A 24,567-nucleotide genomic window follows, 5' to 3' on the forward strand; every position below is an offset into this window, starting at 1 on the left:
AGACCAACCATGTGCCAGACCCAGGGACTAGGGAGCGCTTCATCTCTCTGAGGTGGGGTGGTTAGTGGCAAGAATTGAGGGAGATATTTACAGAAGGAACAGCAGATGCTGGGTGGGGAGTTCCCTCCTTCCCAAAGGGCAAGTAACTGTCGTTAGATCATCTCAGCCCCTCGAGTGAAAAAATAATGTAAAAGTCCAAAGCAAAAATGTCTTCAACAGCAGTAGGGCTTCACAGTCTCTCTTGGCAAGAAAGCTGCAGGTGGGTAGTTGCAGGCGTGGCTCAGCTCCTCAGCGATGCCAGCAAGGTCCCATGCTCCTCTACCGCCTCCCCACGTGGCCTCAAGGCAGCTGCTGCAGCACCAACACAGCTTCCTCTACAACCACATCTGCAAACAGGAAGCAGGGTTTGTTCCTGCTTAAGAAGGAAACCTTTTCCCTTAGGACCCCCCCTCGGCAGACTTTCCCTTAAGGCTTGTTGTCCCGGACAGGGTCATATGACCACTCCTAAAGCAATCACTGCCAAGAGGGAATTGTATGACCACAGTTCGTTTAGATTCATGGTCCTCAACACAGGTGGGTTCGGGAGATGACATCGCCTCCTGGGTCTCTGGGAAATGGGAGTCTGACCCAGGGACTGGGGAGCGCTGTTGACAGTTAGTGGGTTGGGACCAGAGTTGTTAAACTTCCAGCAATCATGTGTGTCACAGTCCCACAAAACATGGAGAGAACTGCAGAAGCCGAGCCCAGAGTCATTGTGTAATCACCTGAGTGAGTTTGGAAGCAGATCTTCCCCCCTATTTGAGCCTTGAGGTGACTGCAGACCTGGCCAATAGCTTGACCTTGAGTCAGAGGCACCCCGCTCAAATGCCAACACCAACCCTGTTGAAAACTGCTGATTTAGACAAGTGATCTTCAACCAGAGGTGATTTTCTGCCTCCCCCACAGGTGATTTGTTTGTCAGCGTTTGGAGACACTTTTAGTTGTCACAACTGGGGGGTGTGGCTGGCATTTAGGAGGCCAAGGCCAGGGATGCTGCTAAACAGTCAGGTGTGCACAGGCCAGTCCCATGGCTAAGGATTATGTGGTTCAAGTGCTGACGGTGCTGAGGCTGAGGAACCCTGGTGTAGACCCACTGTGAGTCACTCCTGGGTTGGGCTCAGCCACCTGATGGCTGAACCAGACCTGGTTTGTTCATAAGGAGGAAGCAGAAATGTTTCCTGGGTAGGTGGCCACCGTCAGTGTTGGCTACATACAGGTGCTGCTCAGGATGCCTGCGAGCCAGCCAGCTCATCCCAAGGATGACTAGTCCCAGTGCCATGGGTTCCAGCATGGCTGAGGTTCACAGTTAGAGGTCAAGAACTTGATGGAAAGTGGGGGTGTAATTGCTTAAACTCAAGATTTTTCTTACTCTACTTTTAATATTATTTCAACGTTCTATTTCTCAGTTTCTCTTTTCATAGAATGGGCTTACTGTGGCCTCTATACTGGGTTGAACACAGGCTGAAAAGGTGGGTGTCTCTTGCTTTGCGACAAACCTTAAGGTGTGCCTACCCCACATTTTTCCCTCACTGGGCCAGAAAACTCACACTGAGCCTAGATGGTCTGTGGTAAGAGTCACTGACCGGGGCTGAGATATTATGGTGATTAGAGCATGAGCTTTGGACTCAGACTTACCTGAGTTGACATCCCAGATTCTTCACCTGCCAGAGGATGACTCTAGGCAAATCACTTCCCTCTTGGAGCTCCATGGAGAACGATATCAACCTCACAGGGTGGTTGTGAGACCCAACGGAAATAATCAGGTAAAGCCCTCGACCTGCGATATACCCTTAGTACATGCAGTTTTGCCACCTTCATCATGTCCCCTTTGCCATCTCTCCAGAAGGCTTCTGTTAAAATGCAAGTGGGGTTGAGAAGTGAGGCACATCAGCCATCCCATAGAATTGCAGAACTAGAAGGGACCTTTAGGCCAGATTAGGTAGCGTTTGGAAAGCTGAGAGCCGGGCTCATCAAATTTGCAGATGAACTGAACTAAGCCTCACCTTGAGGGTTGCTCCCTAGGAGGGCAGGCCTGATGTGTCACCTCATGTGTCACCATGAGGGGCAACAGGAAGACTGAGTCCCAAGAGAAAGGAGACAGTGCAGTGCAGGAGGAGCCAGAAAGGGGCCCGGGTCCCAACACACTTCAGGGCCTGCTTGTGAATGAACTAGAGGATGTTCCCGTGGAGTCTAGAGCAGAGGTCCACGAGCCACAGCTGGCAGCCCTAATCTGCCCAGCACGTATTTTTGTAAATAAAGTTTTACTGAAATGCAGTCATGCTCATTTGTTCGGGTATTGTCTGTAGCTGCTTTTGTGCTATAAAGGCAGACTTAAGTTGTATTGAGTGTTTTCAACAGAGGCTGTATGTCCTACAAACATGAAAATATTGATTTTCCGGCTCCTTATAGACAAAGTTTGCCAATCCCTGGTCTAGAGAACTTCATTCATATAGACTACAGTGACTCACTAGGATCACAAGCCTTGGAGTCAGACTGACTATGATATGAATGGTGATACCTAGAATTGTGCAGTGCATAGCCTGCTCAGCTGGGAACGTCGGCTCCACGGGAGAAGGGCTTCCTCTAAGTTTCAGAGTGTTCAGGAGAGGGAAGAAAGCAGCGTCTGTGAAATGTCAGCCCCTTGCTGGGGAACTAGTTCCTGTGGAAAGTCGACAGCATGAGGTTTGGGAGGATCTGAGCAGACGGGGAGGTGAGTCTAAATTTAGACTTTCCAAAGCCGATTTGTAAACCAGAGCCCCAGGAATCCCAGAAAGGGACAGTTGGCACACACCGTCTCATCTCTGGTTTGCCTCCGCTTGTTAAAAGGCTGGATGAGTGAGAGAACAATTAATTGGCCTCAAATGAGCTGTTGCCCAGGTCAGTGAGAAAAAGTTAAGAGCTGAAACTCCATTGTTCAGAGACCTGAGGGTAGAAATTTTTATTCCCGTGTTTTATTACGATGCCTAGCCATGGAATCATGGGCACCTTGGCTGCCCTTGCAAGAGTTTTTGCATTCCTCCTGCTGGGTGTCATTCAAGCACGACTGAACCAGTGACCTTGCCATCTCAGACAGTGAGGGCCACCTCCCTGGGTTTGAAATCACACCTGTGATTCTCAGCGGCTCTGAACCACCACCTTTGAATTGAGAATGCTTGGGCTTTGCCCTGAGAAGCTGCATCACACCAAGAGCTGCCATAACCACCCCCCGCCCAGGTGGACACATCCAGATGCCAGTCTGCTCCTCCCCAGGGCTGATGGGCCCACCTCTCTCAGCATATCATGCAAGAAATGCACCACTAACCTGAGATGTCTTAGATAGTGGATGTCTTGTAATCAGTCCTCCTAGGGAGGAAGGCAAAGGGTTTACAATACAAATTACAGAGGAATTGGGGAAAGAAACAGAAAATGAAGAGGCTTCAGAAGAGTGGCATAATAATAAACTCAAATGGGAACAGAGAAATGGTCAGACAAGAGGCTGCCTGATTAGAGCACGGAAATTCTAAGAGGCAGCATCTACTCAGAAGGCGTTACTAAGAGGATGGAAGTCCAGAGATATTCGTTAATCTGAGTGGTTGGGGCTTATTGTTCAAAGATGCTCTCTTTGAACAAGTTGCATGGCAAGTATCACAAAGGACAGTGACCCCTCCCCACCCCGGAAACATGGGCATCACTGCTTTGTAGACAGAATGAATGGTGCTCAGCCCCTTCCAGTCCATGGGTATTTCCTATGCTCTACTTTGTTCCCTGTAAGCTACTTGTGAAGCTTACAGTCTAGTTGGAAGATGGCTATGTATCAAAAGTTAAATAACAGCCCAGGCTAATACATGGTAAATGCCAAACACAGCATACACACAAATGCCACGGGACTTTAGAAAAGGGAGACATGGCATTGAGAACCAGGATGGACGCCTTAGGGAAAAAAGTGAGACTTTGGATTCTGAATGGTAGGATTTCAACAAATGAGGGTGGCAGGGAAGCAGGAGAATATTTCAGGAACTGGGAAGGCACAAGCAAAGAAGCCAGGCCGGAATTGAAAGAGTATATTTAGTGGCCCACAAGAAAGGTGGAGTGGCTGGAATCGAGGCTTGCCACGTTGAGATGGTACCTGCCCCCTAAAGCTGACAGCATTTTGGGAAAACCACTGAAAACCAGAACCACACACAGGGAAGACAGCCCTCCCACGCAGGAGAGGGAAAGAGTTTGAAAAATAAATAAAGCACCTCTTAATTATTCACAGATTATCTGCATTGCAGCTGATCTCAAGCAAATCCTGCATTCAGCTTGCTTATGATGTCATCCCCTCTCTGCTTAGGTGCTCATTTCTCTCTCTGTTTATAACCCAGCAGGAGCTGGAAAGGGAAGAAGGCTTAAGCAGGTCTCTTCATAAGTACACACACACATACACACACACACACACACACGCGCGCGCGCACACGCAGTTACTTCTCTTTGCTGTGCCCTTGGGAGCCAGACCAGGCTTGTGGAGAGAAAGTGAGAGCAGCTTCAGTGTAGATGCCGTTATGTGACTTGGGCAGCAGGATTCAAGGAGGGAGAGAAGGGGGAGCTGCAGTGGCTCTTTGAGTCCCCTGAGTTAGATATCCAGGTAGACTTCACTAGCACAGGCCATAGAATCTGGTTCACTGTCTCTTAGTGGCTAGGTATTCTCAAACAGAGTGAATGGTATTCATTTATCCATTCATCAGATGGATATTGACCCTCTCTATGCTGAAAGCACTAAGCTGGTGCTCTCTGAGCCTTGGTGTCCTCACCTGCCAAGTGAGAACGGGGGGCCAGAATCGATGTTTCTCAGGGGAAGTGCTGTTGGCATTTGGGCATGGAAGTGGGGATGCTCAGGAGAATGCTTAGCAATCCCAGCCCTGCCCTTTAGGGACCAGTACTGACTCCCAGTCAAATAAGGTGAGGGCAGTACCACCTCCAGATAAGGACTGTGGGGCTTGTTTGCTTAGATTGCTTCCCAGTCTGAATTTCTGTAAGTCTGTGGTGGTTTTGTTCCTGGACCCAGTAAATACATGCAGAATAGAATTACCAAAGATGTGGCAAATTATCAGAATATTGAGTACGTCTTACTTAAATGTAAGGGAATGTCTAAACAGCAACAATAGGTAACATCTGCTAAGCAATTACTATGTTCTAGACCCTTGGCAATTTCTTTCATTGGAAGTCTACAGGGGATCTAACTGTTTACTATTTCAGATCATCTGTGTCCCCTAATTTGCCCCCTTAATTCCAGAGCATTGAGTTGACTATTGTTTTTGCTTCATTTATCATTTGCAGAGTTGTGCGGAGTTCAGATAGGAAAGTGTCTACAGGAGGCCCTGCGGTATGATGAGAATAAAGCCACAGTCTGGCCAGATTTCTTTGTGTGTCTGTGGTCTTTATGAACTTAGAAAACCTGCCATTCTCTTAGATGCTATGATATTATCTTACTTCAAAGATCTGAATTTACATTTCTGGTTTTGCAGGGTGTTTTCCTCCCTACTTAGTTCCTATACCTGTAATTTGAGTCAACAGCCACCAGAGGGCAGGGACAGTGGAGTTTGGATTTGACCCTTTGCTTTGAACAGTGATCCCCATCGTCAAAAAGAACAGCTCACCATGCCAGTCTTGGTATAGCACTAGGAAGTCTGCACCCTGGGTTCTGGTCAAAGAGAATCCTTTTATTATGGGGGGGAGGGGGCAATGTGATTTCCTTGTCATATTTGGTACATGAGCTTCTTCCACTTATGTGGAAAGCAAGAGATACAAATGTCATCAAATCTCAGTCCCTGTGAAAGTCTCTTAAAATGTTCAAAGGCGGGAGGCCAAGGCGGGCAGATCACGAGGTCAAGAGATCAAGACCATCCTGGCCAAGATGGTGAAACCCCGTCTCTACTAAAAATACAAAAAAATTAGCTGGGTGTGGTGGCATGCACCTGTAGTCCCAGCTACTCGGGAGACTGAGACAAGAGAATTGCTTGAACCCAGGAGGCAGTCACACCACTGCATTCCAGCCTGCCACCTGGTGACAGAGTGAGACTCTGTCTCAAAAAATAAATAAATAAATAAATAAATGTTCAAAGGCATTTGTAAAAGAAGGAAGAAAAGGAACCCAAGTGCAAAAACAAGAGTATTCATCCTTTGTTTTCTGTCTGCAACTCGTTACTTTCTATACTCACCTTTCCTAGCTGATGTGTGTTTGGAGACCATAAAACAAATTAATTTTGCAAAGGTCAGATGGGATAATTCTCCCCCATAATTTGCATGTGTTAACCTTGGGGGAGCCGGCACTGACACAAGAGGCACGACATCTCATGGTCTTATCAAATCAATCCATCTTTTCTCTCTTCCAGGGGAGTGCAACGCACAGCAGGAGGGTGGCTGGGCAGTGCAAAGCACGGAATCCCCTGAGCAAGCAGTGTTTCAGCTGGCTGGACAGATCAAATAACACTTGGGCTGGTTAACAAAAGACGCAAGTGGGAAGGTGTTGGAAGCCAGAGTGTGGAAATTTACCCAGCGTTGTTTCTTTGACAGGGAAGGAGCCTTGGTCTGAAAGATGCCACATTCCTGCAGCCTCTCTGGGTGCAGTGGAATACAGTCTTGGGCGAAGTGGCGTGGGTGAGCTGGCGAAAGAGGATGCTGCCCACATCCAAAGGCTTCAGAGGATCCTGGCCTGGCAGCTGAGCTCCCCTGCATTTGAAATCTCAGGTGTAACTTGGTGTAGAGCTCATGAAAGGTGCTTGGGGTTTCTCCAGCTTTTTTCACCAGCGCTCACCAGATTGGCTCAGGTTTTGGAATCTAAGGTGAGCTGGTAGAAAAGGAAGAGGTAGAAACAAGCCCCCGGATGCCTCCAGAATTCATTGATGGGATCCCTGCATACAGCTTGGAACACAGAGAGAGGCTGTGACACAGCTGAGCTTTGAACCATCTTAAGTAAAGGAGCTCAGCTCGGCAAACAACTCTTGCATTTCAGCCAGAAAGAGCCTCTTATAACAGTATTTAAAGGAAAGAGATTCTGCATTTTTACTTTGTAGTCCACTGTGGTAGAACACTTGACATTCCTATAGACAATGATACTGGATTTTCTTTTCAAGATTCCAGATTTAAAAGAAATTTGAGCCATTCTAAGCTTCAAGGAGGGTTCAGGAAACACGTGAATTAGTGGACAGCCCTCCCGATGCAGGTTAAGACAATAGCCTGAGCCCCCAACTAACACAGCTCAATGAGCGTGGCCGTATGTCATTCTTGTCTCCAGAGAGCTGGTGGCAGTAACCTCACCAGGAGAAATCGCATCCCTCAGCCGTGGGACTTGACAGAATGAGGTGTGTGAGGGAGGCCACCAGCCGAGACTTGGCCTTTCCTGACTGCCCCCGTGTTACCTGGGCAGCCCCTGATCACTGACCCCACGATGGCTGAAAAGAGTGACTGCATCGCCAGTGTCTACGGGTATGACCTCGGTGGGCGCTTTGTTGACTTCCGACCCCTGGGCTTCGGTGTCAATGGTCTGGTGCTGTCAGCCGTGGACAGCCGGGCCTGCCGGAAGGTCGCCGTGAAGAAGATTGCCCTGAGCGATGCCCGCAGCATGAAGCACGCTCTCCGAGAGATCAAGATCATCCGGCGCCTGGACCACGACAACATCGTCAAAGTGTATGAGGTGCTCGGGCCCAAGGGCACCGATCTGCAGGGTGAGCTGTTCAAGTTCAGCGTGGCCTACATCATCCAGGAGTACATGGAGACTGACCTGGCACGCCTGCTGGAGCAGGGCACCCTGGCAGAAGAGCATGCCAAACTGTTCATGTACCAGCTGCTCCGCGGGCTCAAGTACATCCACTCTGCCAACGTGCTGCACAGGGACCTGAAGCCCGCCAACATCTTCATCAGCACAGAAGACCTCGTGCTCAAGATTGGGGATTTCGGGTTGGCAAGGATCGTGGATCAGCATTACTCCCACAAGGTATGTCTGTCTGGAATGACGGATACTGGTGGTCAATACAATCCCCAAGAATACTTGCAGCATTCCCAAGGTATTCCTAGCTCAGTCAGGGGACTGGGGTCGGTAATTAGGGGAGGCTGGAGGATGCTAGGAAGATCACTAGCCTGAAAAGTTGTTGGAGGCATGGAGGGAGATCTGGTTCTTGGTCTTGGCTCTGCCATGGGCTTTGATCACTAAGCTGTGCCAGCAGAAGCTGGACTAGACAATCTCCAACGTTTCTTCCAGCTCTAAATTCTATGGCTTGAAAACTGTGTTGGTGAATTTGCCTCTAGCATTCTCTTATCCCTGCTGTCCACCTAACCATCCCGTGTCCTTCCTGTGTGCTCAGGACACCCCACCCCTGAGGCTTCCCACCCTGTGGGCCTCATGCTCTGGTTGGTCTCACCTCCCTCATCCCATCCAAGCTGACCCGCTCGGTGTCCATTTCTCTCAGTCAGTGGACAGCAGGCACAAATGGTTGATCTGATAAGCTAATCTTTCACTGTACCTGATCCAGCTAATGACTCTGTTCTCCCGGGTTCCATGAGACTTTTGCCCCTCAGTGTAATGCAAAAGCCACAGGTGGCGGATGGTACTATTGAGATCCCCCATGGTGAGTGCTAAATGCTCCACCAACTGCAGGGATCAGAGCTGACCCTGCCACACTGCTGGAGACAAATGTCACACTGAGTTGTTCTCAAGGCCCCAGACCTCCTCTTGCCTGATCCACTCCCTTCTTCAGAAGCCTGGAGTCCTCTGACATTCTCTTTCTTCCCCTGCCCCAGGTTTCTGCCACTGTAGGGGTGCCTCTGAGCCCCTCGGCATGAGCATGTCACCATGTACCCTGCAACAGAGCTGGGAGCTGGGTGTGGCTTCCAACCTCCTGCCCAAACTTTGGTGCTACAAAAAATGTTATTAGAATAAAACATCTCCTTGGGAGTAGGTATACAGTAGTCTATTATCCAAGGGGCTGGGGTGGGTCATGAAAAGGGAGGGTGGCTCTGACCTTGAACGTGCGTTGGCTGTCTCCCTGAGCCCCATTCCTCTGCCCTCCCTCAGCACACTACATAGAAGGGCACTGGTCTGCCTGCTACAGCTGCAGTGGAGGGTATCACAGGGGGCAGAGAACAGGGTTCCCCATCCTACCCTCCCTGGCTGGAACTTGGGCTCCAGCCCAGATTTCAGACCCCAGATCAGCCTAGCTGGCTCTGGCTCCTTGGTGCCACAAATTACTTAGCAACCTTAAGCCCCTCTCCTGCCCTTGCCCTTGTATCTCTTTCTAATACCTTGAGCTGATTCTTCCTTCTCTTTCTTTTAAGGAGCAATGACTCCAAACCATCAAACTAAAGGTTGTAGTCCAAATTGGTTCTTACTTGGTAAAAGATCTAGAATATCCACAAGACTCTTATATCTGGGATGCACAAAAACTACCTTCTGAATTGGAATAAAACAGTATATTTGAGTATTGTATGATGAAAGGACCTGATTACGTGATCTGTTACAAGGAAAGCGCTTAAGACAGCACATAGTAGGCCTTTAGTAAGGTCCAGGAAGATGGTTTATTGTGGTGTAAACTGGCTATTGTAATAATTCTTTAGGGGTAACATGGTGTGAGAAAAAGACCCTTTAGGAGGAGTCAGGGGCCTGGGTTCCTTCTGACGGTGCTAGCTTAGACACAGATGGTCACTTGCCCCCTGGGAGCTTCCATTTCCCCATCTTTCACAGGGATAATAATTGTGTCCTATCTGCTCCTCTGGCTTATAGTTAACAATCAAAATGGCCCATGAATGTAAAATTCCTTGCAAAGCAGTCCAGACTGCATCCATTCATTTAATGGGTGTTTGCTGAGCCAACATCAAACCTAAATTCCATGCTGGGAGCTGGAGAGACCGAGGCTCACACGATCTCCCAGCAACGCCGAGGGCTGGGCTGAGTGTGATCCTGTCACTTGGGACTGGAAGCCACTTCCCTGGTTGAGACTTTCATTTTTCCAATGTGGAGGAATTTCAATGTTCTGACTTGCTCTTATCCGGTTCTCTTTAATAAAACTCGCTGTGGGCTGTTAAAGAAATCACTAGAGGCAGTTAGGAGCCCAGTAGGCATTCACATCATCCCTGTACCCCTGTGTTTGGCAGATGCCACCCACCCCCTCTGATGATGAAAGGCTTTATAATTGGTGCTTTTATTTATCCAATGTGCATTTAAATCAGTTCTCATTTAATCCCAATGCTGCGAAGCACTTAGGGCCAGTGGTTCATTTTAAAACAGAGAGAAATGGCTTTCTTAAGCATACACAGCTGTTGTGGCCAAAGGACACAGGGACTAAGGCCTCTTCCTCTCCTGGTAGAGGGTCTTTCTGAGCACCATCTCCTTCAGGAAGTCTTTCCAGATTCTGGGTTGAAATTAATCATTCCTTCCTCTGAATTCCCATGGCACTTTCCCCATCCCTTCATGGGTATCTTCAAACACTGATCACTCTCTGCTCTGTCCTAGGGGTATTTGCGTCTGTCTCTTTGTACTCTTTCAAGCTGAGAGTCCCTTGGCCCCTTGAATGCTGTCTCTCCTTCGTGGTTCCCCTCCATGGAGTCTGATCACTGTGCCTAAGACATGGCCCTCAATTGATTTCGTTGACTGTATTGAACAGATGAAAGGACAGTCATCTACCAGCACATTGCAGAAAGGGAGCTATTGGGTTCATTGATTCTGTGTGGTTGGAAGGGTTGATGCTCAAAAAACGAGCACATACTTCTTCCAGACAGTAGGTTGGTTGCGGTCAGATGTGCACATCCGCTGCATGCATCTGCTCTCCCCAGTGTGCTTGGAGAATGCTATCTGCACACAAATGTCTCTAAACGTAACCCCTTCTAAAGGTTTATGGTTCTTGGCTCTCTGAAGAAGACCATGCTCACCTGGGTTACAGTAAGTGCTTTTGTGCGGGTCACAGAATAATGCTCCTTTGACCTGGCTGAGACAGCCCAGGGCCAGTGATAGGCTTAGCAATCCAATAGAACCTTGTTTGGAAAAACTGTCAGACCATTTTTCCTGTGCTCTCACACCACAACAATAAACACAGACTTCTGTGACCTCACAATATGGGGAGATTTCTCTCTACCAGCAAGCTAGCAATCAGTTTTGCAGTAGACATCAGCTGGGGGTCCCCCAATTCAATTCCAACACATTTACCTGGAGATAGCGTCAGATCCCACAGGTTGAGGGACACAAGACTGGCCCCTCCTTCCCACCTGTCATATTAATAAGTCCACACCTTAAGAACTTCTGATGGACTGGCTTCAAGTTTGGGTTCCCATGATCCCCTCTTTGGGTTTAATTAATTTGCTAAAGGAGCTCACAAAACTCAGGGAAACACCTATTAACATTTACTGTAAGGATCAGGGTTAGGTTAAGGTCACGCTTACTCACATTTATTATAAAGGACATTTTAAAGGATACAAATAAACAGCAGGTGAAAAGATACGCAGGGCACAGTCTGGAAGGGTTCTGAGCATAGGAGCATCTTTCCGCAGAGAGTGGGGGCGCATCGCCCTCCTGCCACATGGATGAATTCTTATTCACCCACCCAGCAGTACGCGGCAGCCTGGTCCTCACTCTCCCCATCTTTCTTATGGGTGGATAGCATGTCTCATTTGCTTCCACATCCCCTCTTCTAGCGCAGGGCCTGACACCAGGCAGGTGCTCATTAGGTTCACTTAGTGAAGGCAATGCCAGAGGAAATGGCCTTCTCTTCTCTAATGAGCAAGTAGCCACATCGGGGTTTCCAGTTGCAGTCAGGATGCATGCAGGGTATGTGCCTGCCTATTGCACCTCCCTGCCGAGGTCTTGGTCTTTGCAAGGTCTAGGCAGCAGGTGGAGTCCTCTGCAGCCCACACTTGGGGAGATGGCAGTGGGTGGCAATGGAGGATGTTCCCTTTCCACAGGGACAGTCTGGAAAACACTGTCCTCTGTGTTATTCTCGCTCACCTCGCCAATTGCACGACCTTGGACAAGTCCTTTTGCTCACGTAGTTTATTCCTAGAATAGGAGATCTATAAAAGTCGTCCATCCCTGGCATTTCACAGATGACAAAGCCGAAAGGGGAGGAGCTTTACTCAAGGTCACACAATGAGCGGCTGAGCCTGAGTTTTGACTCCATGTCTGCTGTTTCTCAGAGCTTCACTTCCCAATTGTCTTTTCTGCCAAATTGGGAGGGCAGGCAATGGCTGATTATGCTTGTTTCGTAGGATTCCTGTTAGAGCCAAATGAGAAAGCGTGGCTGTCAACATGCATCCAGATGTATGCAGGGCTAAATCAATAACCAAATTTTGCCCAAAGAGATGCCACAGCAATGCCAGGCAAACACCAGACATCAGTTTACCCCTTCACTGAGATACAGACCCCACTCGTGACCCAGTGGCCTTGGGGTGAGTCATGCGATCCCACCTGCAGGTGGTTCTCAGCTCGTGGGCCTGTGACAAGCTCTTTCCACCATCTCCTCTGCAGGCCTGCTAATGAATTCTTCATTGTTTGTGTTAAGAAGAGGCAGCTGAAGGACTGGAGCATGCTTTCCTCTGAATTTATCCTATTAGGAAGTAGACGATCTCAAAAGAGAAAAAAAATGTCATTAAGACTTCACTGAGCACAGAGTGAAGCCTAAGAAATGTCAGGAATCACCTCAGGAGTATGCAGAGGTCCTGAAGAGCATGACAGCAGCCTGAATCATGGTGGGAGTGCGTCCCTCTGGGAAGGGCCACCTCTCCTACCACAGAGTCCTCGCTGGGGCTGCTCACTCATAGTACTTATTTTACCCCAGGCTCAGTAAACCTGCTCATCTCACTATAGCATTCAAGAACTGTCAAGCTCCTGATCCAGTCACCCTCTGGGACTAGTGTGCATCATGGCATGTACAGTAAAGCTGGCCCTTTATGGCTCACACCTCTGACTGCCAAAGGCACATATAGAAGCCCCATTACCAGGTCTATTGTTCTTGCAGGAGTACTTCTAAAATTAGGTGGGTATGGTGTCATATGAATTACTTTAATCCTAATCCCCTGGCAGAATTTATAGTATATCCATTCCTCATGCTATCCCTCTAAGGGATAATTATAGCAATTCTATTTGCCTCTGACAGACTGACCTAAAATCATTCATTACCTATTCTTTCATAAGCCACATAGCACTTGTCTTTCACATATCTGCCTTTCAAAGGGCCAGTTAGCAGAAAATACCCAAGAAAGACAGGAAGAGGAAGGCGCCCATCAGAGTTTGGGCAAAGGCCCTTGTGTTTGGTGGAACATTTGAGCAAGTCTGTTTCCTGCTGGGCTGGCCTGCCTGCGAGCCTTCCTACTTCACAGCCCTCTGTCTTCTTTCCTTATTCACAATCAGAATACTTCCATGTTACCTCCGCATCTTATTAGGATGCCTTAAAAATTAGCAGCTCATGCCTGTAATCCCAGTGCTCTAGGAAGCCAAGGCAGGTGAATCACTTGAAGTTAGGAGTTTGAGGCCAGCCTGGACAATACGGCGAAACCTGGTCTCTACTGAAAAATAGAAAAATTAGCCGGGTGTGTTGGCGTGTGCCTGTAGTCCCAGCTACTGGAGAGGCTCAGCCAGGAGAATTGCTTGAACCTGGAAGGTGGTGGTTGCTGTGAGCCAAGATCATGCCACTGCACTCCAGTCTGGCAACAGTGAGACTGTCTCCAAAAAAAAAATATCAACTAGCATAGTGATTCTCAAAGTGAGGTCCCAGACCAGCAGCATCAGCTTCACCTAGGAATTTACTAGAGACTACAGATTCCCAGGTTTCATCTCAGACCTACTCAAACAGCAGCTCTGAGGGTGAGGCCCAGCAGCCTGTGTTTTCACAAGCCTCCAAGGGATTCTGATGCTCCTGAACTTTTAAGAATGATTGACCCAAAGAAATGGGATCACTTATCTGAGGACAGAAAGCTGATGTTTCTGATATGTTTGCTGATGCTTGGAGCTGTGGTTCTCAAACTTGAGCACAATGAAGGAGACTAAGAACACTTCCAGAGAACACAGGTGTGTCTGAAGCAGGTGCCTTAACTAGAGGGGCTGCTAAGGGTGGGAACTTCAGGCACTGTGACAGGGAGTGATGTGGACTGTTAAGCAGGATGCCTTTGGAAGGCCTCACTCACATCACCTTGGATACTGCCTGCTCCCCTGCGGCAGGAGTTTACTGGAAAGCTACACACATCAGGGACCTAAACCCATAGGACTACTGTTCTGTTTAGGTTTGGTTTCTAACAGTTAGGTGATATGAACAATAATTTTGGAAAACACAGACTTTTCATTCCGGTGTAAACTACTTCACTAGATGTTACTTAAAAGCAAAAACACTGGTTTCACAGTTCAGCAAGATTGAATGTCTGATTGGGGGCTCAGCAAATTACTGCAGTTTGCTAAAGCTTGTAGTTTAATCTGAGGTCCCAAAGGAGGAAAAGAGGGACATGATGTTGAACACATGCAGCAAGCTTCCAGTGACTTTGCAATGGGAGCTCTGGTCAGCAGGGTTTACGTGGGTTTAATCATGCTGAGGCCAGACGCGGTGGCTCATGCCTGTAATCCCAGAGCTTTGGTAGGCCAAGACAGGAGGACTGCATAAGGTAAGAAGTTCGAGACCAGCCTGAGCAACATAGCCAGACCCCCATGTCTACAGAAAATAAGAAAAAATTAGCCAGGTGTAATGGTACACACCTATAGTCCCAGCCATTCAGGAGGCTGAGACGGGAGGTTCACTTGAGCCCAGGAATTCAAGGTTGCAGTGGGTTATGATTGTACCACTGCACTTCAGCCTGGGCCACAGAGACCCTGACTCAAAAAAAAAAAAAAAAAAATCATGTTGATCAACTTCATTTCCTCCCTCTCCTGGCCACTCTGCCTCCCTTCGATGGCCTCTTAGGCTGAGACAACCTCCCCCCATCCAGCTGAGAAAACACTCAGAAAGCTCTCCTAAAGCACAAATTGTCATAAAGCTGAAACTAGGAGGAAAAATGTTCACTCTGTGGCTGAAATAGGGTCTATGCTGGTGATCAAGAGAGTGCCCTTTTGGTGTCTTATATTCTAGTCTCAACAGTGCAGACGGCGACCCCCAGGGTGCAGGGAATGGGGAAGGACTTGCCCAGGACCCCAGAGTAGGAAAGGGGTCCACAGGACTGGTGCTGAGAGTAGAACACAGCCATCCACGGAGGCCAAATTTTATGGGAAAATGAGCCTGTGGAAGGGCACTTTCTGAGGGCCCAGCTAGCAGGAAAGGTCACTTTCTTCTTAAGCCACTAAGCATGTTATTCCAAATCAGTGGAGCTGAAAAGATTTATTTAAAAGGCTATGAAATATCCTTTTTAAAGGGAAAAATATGACCATGGGGATTAGAACGGAGGCTGTACTTGAGAGTCAGGTGTCTCTGGACACCCAGACAGACTTGGAAAGCTCATCGTGTTGGCGTTCAGTGCCTCCCTGTCCCCTTCCCATGGCAGAAGAGGACTCTAGGGAGAGGCTCTTCCCTCTGTCCCTGGGCCTCTGGGATCCCCTTCTACCCACTCTCAGAGGAGCACCACACCCAGACCTCACTCCGGATGGCCGCCCCACTGAGCTCGGGGCGGTATTATAAATCTTTAAGCACAAGCCTGGCCCAGGAGATGACTAGTCAGAAAGGAAGCCAGCCAGGGTCCTGAAGCAGGATCCTAGAAGCACCCTGCTTGCCACCAGTTCACCCTTTATTGCTGGATCAAGGAGAGGAGCAAAGGAGTCAGGGGCTTGGAGTAGTGGCTATTTACCAGTCAGCTTGTAGGTATTTCATTATTCACCAACTGGCCCAGCTATCTCGGTGCACATAGCCATGTTTTGCCACTTCTGCCATATCCAAGTTCCCCCTTTCCAATGTGCCTGTGGGTCTGGCTGTCCACTAGGGGTGAGCAGTTGGTTACATGGCTTAAAGGGCCGGGCGCAGTGTCTCACACCTGTAATCCCAACACTTTGGGAGGCTGAAGCAGGTTGATCACTTGAGGTCAGGAGTTTGAGACCAGCCTGGCCAACATGGTGAAACCCCATCTCTACTACTAAAAATACAAAAATTAGCTGGGTGTGGTGGTGGGTGCCTGTAATCCCAGCTATGCAGGAGGTGGAGGTTGCCATGTGCCGAGATTGCGCCACTTTTCTCCAGCCTAGGCGAAAGAGTGAAACTCTGCGATCAGTCAGTTAATGGCTCCAAGGGATCAATGGCCCCTTTTGGAAGCCCAGCCTGCTCACTCACCTGGTAGTCCCCTCACCACTAGAGCTGCCACCTCCTGTGGCAAGTGCCAAAGCTCCCAAAGAATTCCGCAGGCAGGAAGTCTGCAGCCCGCTGGGGACACTGGAGCGGAGCTAGTGTTTCATGCAGTGCAGGTTTGCCAGTGACAAATCCTTTGTTTACCTAGAAAGTAAATTCTTTACTCTCATTTTTAAAGTTTATTTTCCTGGGTATAAAATACTGAATTTACTATTTTTTTTGGTACTTCAGAAATATCATTGCTTTATTTCTTGTCCCTGTCGTTTCTAAAGAGTAGTTGGTCTTCATTTATGGATTGTTCCCCTGTATGTAATGTGTCTTTTTTGCTCCAGCTGATTAATGAATATTACCATATGAAATGAAGTGGGAGGGCCTCAGGGAATAAGTATTGAATAATGAACTCCTCTTTCCTTTTATACCTGAGATTTGCTGGCAAGAGAACTCAATCCCTGTCAGAGGGTGTTTCCCAACCTGGTGCAAAGGACCAGGCTTCGGTCATTGCTCCAGTCTCTCTGCTTAGGTACCCCCTAGTTGTAGACGTCTCAGAAACAGGACGACTGTCTTTTTCTATAGGCAGATATTCTTTGGTTTATATTGAAGAAGGATAATTAGAAAATGGAACCAAATCCTTTTCTGTTTTCTCCTGAAATGTGGTTTCTTTATTTAGCTTTGCTGCGGTTGCCTGTTGAGAAGACAGTAGGATAGAAATAGAAGGCTGGGGGGTGGGCATCACATTGCTGTGATGAGCCTGCCTTTTGTGGTTACCTTCTATTTCAGCCTCACACATCCGTGAGCTGGGAGAGACCAGCCCTTATCCTCGCTTCATCTGCTGCCACACCACTCCCTTGTGTTGTAACTGACTTGTCACCATTCCCTGGAAAATACCATACCCGCTGACAGCTCTGCTCCCACACACTCTTCCCTCTGCTCCCACATAAACTCCTACATACCTGTGCAGACCCTGCTCAAATGTCCCACCTCTTTGAAGCTTTGCCAGGCTCCCCAGGGGAGAGTTAATCACACCTTCCTCTGGCTGTGGCGCAAGCCATTATCCCCACATTACTGTGATGATCCGTTTACATGCCTCTTCCCAGATGGACCCAGCAGGGACCCTAGAAAAGCATAAACATCTCTTTCATCTCTATATTCTTTGCACCTAGCATAGTGTCTGACCCGTTGTACATGTTCATTAAATGCTAATTGACTAATGAACAAGCCAAGCCTCTGCCTTTCTATTGAATCGAGCATGGTCCTCAAGCATAACTTCTCTTCCTCAGGGCAGCGTTCAAGGATTTGAAGTCATCTACCATGTCCCTCTATATCTCAACAAGCTAGAAACCCCCATCCATAATAACATTCAGGCACTCTTCTAAGTGCTTAATGGGTGTTAACCTACTAAGTCTTCATAACAACCTAATGTAACAGGTGCTGCTGTTGTCCCCATCTTCTAGATGAAGACACTGAGGCACAGAGAGCAACTTGAACAGGGTCACCCTCCTAGTCAATGGTGGAGTTGGACTGAACAGCCAGCAGCAGCTCAGAGACCATGCTCTCAGCCACCGAGCTCAGCTGCTTTGATGGCCATTTAGGTGACTGCGTTTCCAGAGCTCACGCTATCCTGCCTGCCCTTTCATTGACCTGCTCCTTCTTGGCAGACTCTTGCTTTCTTTTTTTCTTTTTTTTTTTTTTTGAGATGGAATTCACTCTTGTAGCCCAGAACAGTGCAATGGCACAGTCTCAGCTCACTGCAACTTCTGCCTCCAGGGTTCAAGCGATTCTTCTGCCTGAGCCTCCCAAGTAGCTGGGATTACAGACACCTGCCACCATGCCTGGCTAATTTTTTTGTATTTTTAGTAGAGATGGGGTTTCACCATGTTGGCCAGGCTGGTCTCGAACTCCTAACCCCAGGTGATCCTTCTGCCTCGGCCTCCCAAAATGCTAGGATTATAGGCGTGGCAGACCCTTTCTTAAAATGTATCTTCCAGAACAGGTGCTATGTGATTTAGCCAGCACAGCATCAGTGGGGATGCGACATCGCTGCTCTGTACACGTCACGCTGTTCATGCAGCCTATGGTCTTTCGGTAGCCGGGTTGTGCTGTTGGCTCATTGAGCTTGTAGCCCACTAACTTCTGTTAGCTCCATGTTCTCTATTTTACATGAATATGGTTGATTTTTTTTTAGCCCAAGTACAGGACTTTCTTTACTCTCATTCCTTGTAGATTTCATCTTCTTTGCTTCCTGCAAATCTTATAACCTTCTGGATCTTTGTTCTACCACATAATCGTATCCCTTATAGCTTCATAACTTATAAGCCTGTCTTCCAGGAGGTCACTCCTATTACTGGTTAAAATATTCATAAAGAGATTAGACAAAAGGCCTAGCCACTAGACATGCCCCTCCAGGGTGACACTGACATTCTTTGGGTTTAGCTATCAAACCAGTTATCAATTTACATAGTTAGATACTTTTCTGACCCCAATTTTTTCCTTGTCCACAAAGATACCCTCAGAGGTTTTGTAATTGCCTTTTGAGATTCAGGGACACTGTGGTATCCTTTCATTCTATCTCAGTACAATTTGAAACTCATCCTAAAGTTAAAAAGTGACATTCCAGCTGCATGACCAGCTGTAACAGTTTTAATTCCCAGATACACAGAGCACAGATGTTGGCAAACATCACCACTTTACTTAAAGAAAACCGAAACTTGCAAACTTGTATTGGAGGCTAGGGTGTGCTTAGATAAACTGTGGTTCATCCACTAAATCGAATTGTTGTACATGTATGTTCTATGATGTTTTTGAAGAGTTTGCGGTAACCTAGAAGAATTTTGTGTAATCATGGTAAGTTTGAAAAGCAAGATACAGAATTATGAAGATGGTATGATCATAACAGTTAAAACAAGGAGAAAATAACTATACATTTTTTAAAAATAGACTTGAATAGGGGATAGCAGTCCCCAGCCCCTGGGTGGAGGACCAGGACTGTCTGTGGGCCTGTTAGGAACCAGGCCGCAGAGTAGGAGGTGGGCAGCTGGTGAGGGAGCATCACCGCCTGAGGTCCACCTCCTGCCAGATCAGCGGTGGCATTAGAGTCTCATAGGAGCTCAAACCCTATTGTGAACTGTGCATACAAGGAAACTAGGATGCCCACTCCTTGTGAGAATCTAATGCCTGATGATCTGAGTGTAACAATTTCATCCCAAAACCATCCCCCCGCCCCTCTTCCCAGTCTTGGAAAAATTGTTTTCCATGAAACTGGTCCTTGGTGCCAAAACGGTTGGAGACCGCTGGACTAGAAGTAAAAACTCCAAAATGCTCACAATGGTTGGACAATGCATAGCTTTTTTTTTCCTTTTTTTAATAATTCCCCAAAATATATAAAATGAACACTCACAGTTTTATCACAGTAAACTTTTCAGGTGGGAAGTTGGGAAAGTTTGCTGCAAAAGTTTACCAATTGCAAAGAGAGTGATAAACCTGGATTATTTGGTTACTGAAAGAAAAGGGTCAAGCACCCCAGCATGTGGCCAAGGAGTCTGTGGAAAGAGACTTTTTTTTTTTTTTTTTTTGAGACAGGGTCTCACTCTGTTGCTCGGGCTGGAGTACAGATCATAGCTCACTGCAGCCTCCATCTTCCAAGCAATCCTCCTGCCTCAGCCTCCCAAGTAGCTAGGGCTATAGGCACGTGCCACCACACCTAGCTAATTTTTTATTTTTAGTAGAGACAAGGTCTCATTGTGTTGCTCGGGCTGGTTTCAAACTCCTGAGCTCAAGTAGTCCTCCTGCCTCAGCTTCCCAGAGTGCTGGGATTATAGGCATGAAACCCCGAACCTCCCAGGTCTATGAATCTTACCTCCACACCCAGAGTAGCTGCTCTGCCTCAGGCTGCAGCCTCTGGGAAGAGGAGATTTCAGGACAGGCTGGTGGCGTGAGGGGAGGTTCCGTGCCCCTGGGAAATAGGACAACCTCGTCATAGGTAGGGTGGACAGATACTAACTAGTGCCAAGTGAGCCTAAGCAAGTTACTTAACCTGCCTCAGGCTGTCTCCTTCCCCTCATGATAACTCAGGTTTCTGTGTTCTCAGATACCTAACATTGTACCACTAATAGTAAATTGTACTGGAGTGGTTGACCGTGCATTTCTCTTCTAAGATACAAATAAAGGGAGTGAACATGAGTGGGAACAAGTCAGAAAACTCTTCTGGTAACGAACTTGTCAAAATGGATTAATTAGGAAGCACTGGGCTTGGGGAAGGGAGTTGAACTCAGAAGGAGACCAGAATACGGAGCCCCCTTAAATGCTGACACTTTTGCAAATTGTCCAAAGCTCTGCCTCTAGTACTGAGGTTGTACACTACGAGTGATACTCAAGATGTTTAACAACTGGTAAGCTTTGGAACCAAACAATCTGAACAGACATCGGCACTGACCAATCAGAGTGGATACTGGCTGAGAGCCGCCATCACCCCTCCTCCCTGCACAGACTGGAGAGCAGGGCCTGGCTTCCCAGAGGTGCTCACTCACTCAAGCGTCCCCCAGTGACTTCCCTGTCCTGGCACTTGGAGCAGCAACCAAGAGGCCTGGCCTGGCATAGTCACTTTGGGAAGAATACGTCGCTTTCTTTTCCTCCTTTTTTCAATAATTCCCAAGAATATATAAAATGAACAGGCCTTGGTCCCACAGCTGCCCCCGCACTCTTACTCTTGCTTCCTTCTCTTCCAGGGTATCACGTTTGCCCCCTGCTGTCCGTGATGCACATGGCAGGATCCCCTTGTTTTCTGGGTACAGGCAGCAAGCAGGAAAGGGGGAGCCATTTCTTGCTGTTCGTTTTGTGGCATGGCGGCCCCACCTCTCACTTTCAGATGGCACGGCCAGCAGGTGTTCTGGGGCGTGGGAGACTTCAGGGGATGGTCATGAAAATTTTTTTTTCTACATACAACTACTACCGTCTGTAGGAACCATGCAAACTCAGCAGTAAGCTTAATCAAACCGTTGTGATCTGCAGGACTCATCTGAGGTCTTCTTGGGGTTGAATTTTCCCCATTGTCAATTCCTGTCCCTTTTATTACAGAATTGGAGTCTGAGTTTCTAATTAAGGAGCAAGCCCGGGAGCACAGAACAGCCTGCCTGGCCTGGTTTCACAGGCCTGAGGCATCGCTGTGTGTAAAGGTGGTTTACAGTAGCCCACACGCCGAGCTCGGTGGAGCCCAAGGCCAGCAGGACTGAGTCGTGGGCATGCTTCTGTGCAGGTCTTTTGTCTTAGCCACATTTTCTTGTCCCCAGCTGCCTTTCCAAGCCTGACTCCAAACAATTTGCAAATGATATGGGTCGGAAGCCAGGGAGGGAGTGATCAGCCAATGGCTTCTGTAGCTGGAAGAGGTGCTCATTCACAATAACGCATCCTAGGGAGTTCTTTCCCACCCATAACTCTGGATCCTCATACCAACCCTCTGAGGGAAGCGAGTTAGGTTAATTATTATCCTCCTTTGATAGATGAGGACAAGGGAGTCCCTAGGGTTCAAAAGGTCATCTAAGGCCTCACTGCTAATGAGAGACAGCTGGGACCAGACCTGGACCAGTAGCTGATGCAATCAGTCTCGGTTCCAGAATTTGAGAATTTTCCTGGTATCTTCTATGATGAGAAGAGGGGAGGAGTCATGATATGGGGGTGCTGGCTTCTGCTTTTCCCAGGTGGAAGCTTAAAAAACACAGCCATTCTGTGACCTCCCTGGGCCCCACCGTAAGCAAATATGGGGCTAGGACAGGAAAGTCTCCTCCCTGCCCTCCTTCTGGTGTCCTTCCCGCTGGTCTCTTCCAGTGCTCTCACATGGTCCTCCCCTCCCGTCTCTCCTCAGTAGAGACTCACTGAGGCCCAAGGCCTGCTAATTGGCAACATGGATTCCTGCTGAGGGACCCAGAACTCCTTGCCCCACACGCAGTGGATTAGGAAAAGGCCAACATCCAGAGTATTCCTTTCAGTAGAACAGTACTTTTATATTTGCTTTTAAACTTGCTTTCTCTCTTTTTTTTTTTTTTTTCCTGATGGACTTTCACTCTTGTCAACCAGGCTGCAGTGCAGTGGCATGATCTCGGCTCACTGCAACCTCTGCCTCCCAGGTTCAAGCAATTCTCCTGCCTCAGCCTACTGAGTAGCTGGGATTACAGGCGCCTGCCACCACACCCAGCTAATTTTTGTATTTTTGGTAGAGACGGAGTTTCACCATGTTGGTCAGGCTGGTCTTGAACTCCTGACCTCAGGTGATCTGCCCACCTTGGCCTCCCAAAGTGCTGGGATTACAGGCATGAGCCACCATGCCCAGCCTGAGCTCTTTGGAGAACTGTCTATTTAGATCCTTTGCTCATTTTTAATTAGGTTTTTTAAATTATTGAATTATAAAAGTTTTTTAAATATTCCAAACATAAGTCCCTTATCAAATGGATAACTTGCAAAAAAAATTTTCAACTCAAATTTTCAACTCAAGTTCTTTGGGGTTGCCTTACCTTCCTGATGTCCTTTGAAGCACAAAAGTTTTTCATTTTGTTTATATCTAGTTTATCTCCTTTTTCTTTTGTTAATTTGTTTATGGTGTCATATCTGGGAAACCTCTGCCTAATCCAAGGTCGTGAAGATTTATGCCTGTGATCTCTTCCAATTTTTTAGTTTTAGCTCTTCCATTTAGGTTTTTGATCCATTTTTAGTTGATTTTTATACATGGTATGATTGTGGGGTCCAGCTTCATTCTTTTGCATGTGGATAATGATCCCAGCACCATCTCTTTAAAACACTATTTTTTTCCCATTGAATTGTCTTGGAACCTTTGCAAATATCACTTAACTAAAAATGTAAGGGTTATTTCTAGCCTCCATTTTTTTTGTTGCTCTATATATCCCTCTTATTTCAGTACTACACTATCTTGACTACTGTAGTTTGTAGTCAGTTTTGAAATCAGGAAGTGTGAATCCTCCAACTTTGTTCTTTTTCAAGATTGTTTTGACTATTCAGGCCTTAGAAAGGAATAAAAGGCTGATACATGCTATAATGGGTGAACCTGGAAACCATTATCCTAAGTGAAAGAAGCAGTCATACAAAGGCCACATATTATAGGATTCCATTTATATGAAATGTACAGAATGGGCAAACACGTAGAGATAGGAAATAGATTAGCGGTGCCCAGGGCGGAGGAATGGGAGAAAATGGGGCATGACTGCTAAGGCATATGGGGGTTTTTGTTAGGGCAATGAAAACATTCTGGAATTAGATAGTAGTGATGATTGCATCACCTTATGAATATACCGAAACCCACTAAATGGTACACTTTAAAATAGTGAATTTTATGACATGTGAATTATATTTTTAAAAAATTGTAAGAGATCATTTGAATATCCTTATATCTATGAAAAACATTGTACATGTAGTTTAAAATCTTCCCAGAAAGAAAAAAATACCCTCCAGGCCCAAATGGCTTCATGGGTGAATTCTACCAACTATTTAGGAAAGAAGTAATATCAATTCTAAAAACTCTCCCAAAAATTGAAGAAAAGAGAATATTTCCCAGCTCATTCTAGCCTTATCGTGACAGCAAAACATGACAAAAACCTGTATAAGAAAAGCAAGCAACAGATTAATTTTAGCAAATTGAAGCCAACAATATGTAAAAAGGATAATACATATTGACCAAGAGTGTTTTATCCCAGAAATTCAAATTTCATTTAATATTTGAAAATCAATGTTATAACCATTTTGGGAAATGATTTGGCAGTTTCTTTAAAAGTAACACATCTGTCATATGATCCAGACATTTCACTTCTATGTATTTACCCAAAAGAAATGAAAGCATATGTTCATAGAAAGACTTGTATACAAATGTTCATCACAGCTTTTCCATAACCAAAACATAGAAGCTACCCAAATGTCCATCAACATTCAAGTGAAAACACTGGTCTATCCATACAATGGAGTCACCACTCGGCAATAACGGGAATAAACCATTCAGAACAGTAGAGATGCATCTCAAGATAGTTGTGCTGAGTGAGAGATGATGGAAATAAATGAAGTCAATTCTGTGTGGTTCCATTTATGTAAAATTCTAGAAAATGCAAACTAATCTACAGTTATGGAAAACAAATGAGTGGTCGCCTAGGGATAGCAAGGGATTACTAAGAGGAATGAGGAATGTTTTGAGGATGATGAATATGTTCATTTTTTTTTCTTTTGAGACATAATCTTGCTCTATTGCCTAGGCTGGAGCGCAGTGGCGCGATCTTAGCTCACTGCAACC

General features: G+C 46.9%; 1 protein-coding gene across 9 annotated transcripts in view; it reads left to right on the top strand.

Moving 5' to 3' along the window:
* Positions 1–24,567, top strand: part of MAPK4 (mitogen-activated protein kinase 4) — a 176,299-nt gene that overhangs the window by 100,845 nt on the left and 50,887 nt on the right. For 4 of the 9 annotated variants that reach the window (XR_013525899.1, XM_035271088.3, XM_078348166.1 and 1 more), the window contains one exon: positions 6,390–7,990. The exons of 1 other annotated variant lie outside the window; for it this stretch is intronic. Coding sequence is in view for 6 of the 8 variants with exons in the window: in XM_035271088.3 (XP_035126979.1) it covers positions 7,445–7,990 (546 nt within the window). In the remaining 2 variants the exon portion in view is untranslated. The remainder of the gene's footprint in view (positions 1–6,389; positions 7,991–24,567) is intronic. 4 more of the 9 variants (XR_004733039.3, XM_035271090.3, XM_035271089.3 and 1 more) reach the window with 1 other exon arrangement.

The sequence above is a fragment of the Callithrix jacchus genome, chromosome 13 (genome assembly GCF_049354715.1).
Source record: "Callithrix jacchus isolate 240 chromosome 13, calJac240_pri, whole genome shotgun sequence".
Classification (NCBI taxonomy): domain Eukaryota; kingdom Metazoa; phylum Chordata; class Mammalia; order Primates; family Cebidae; genus Callithrix; species Callithrix jacchus.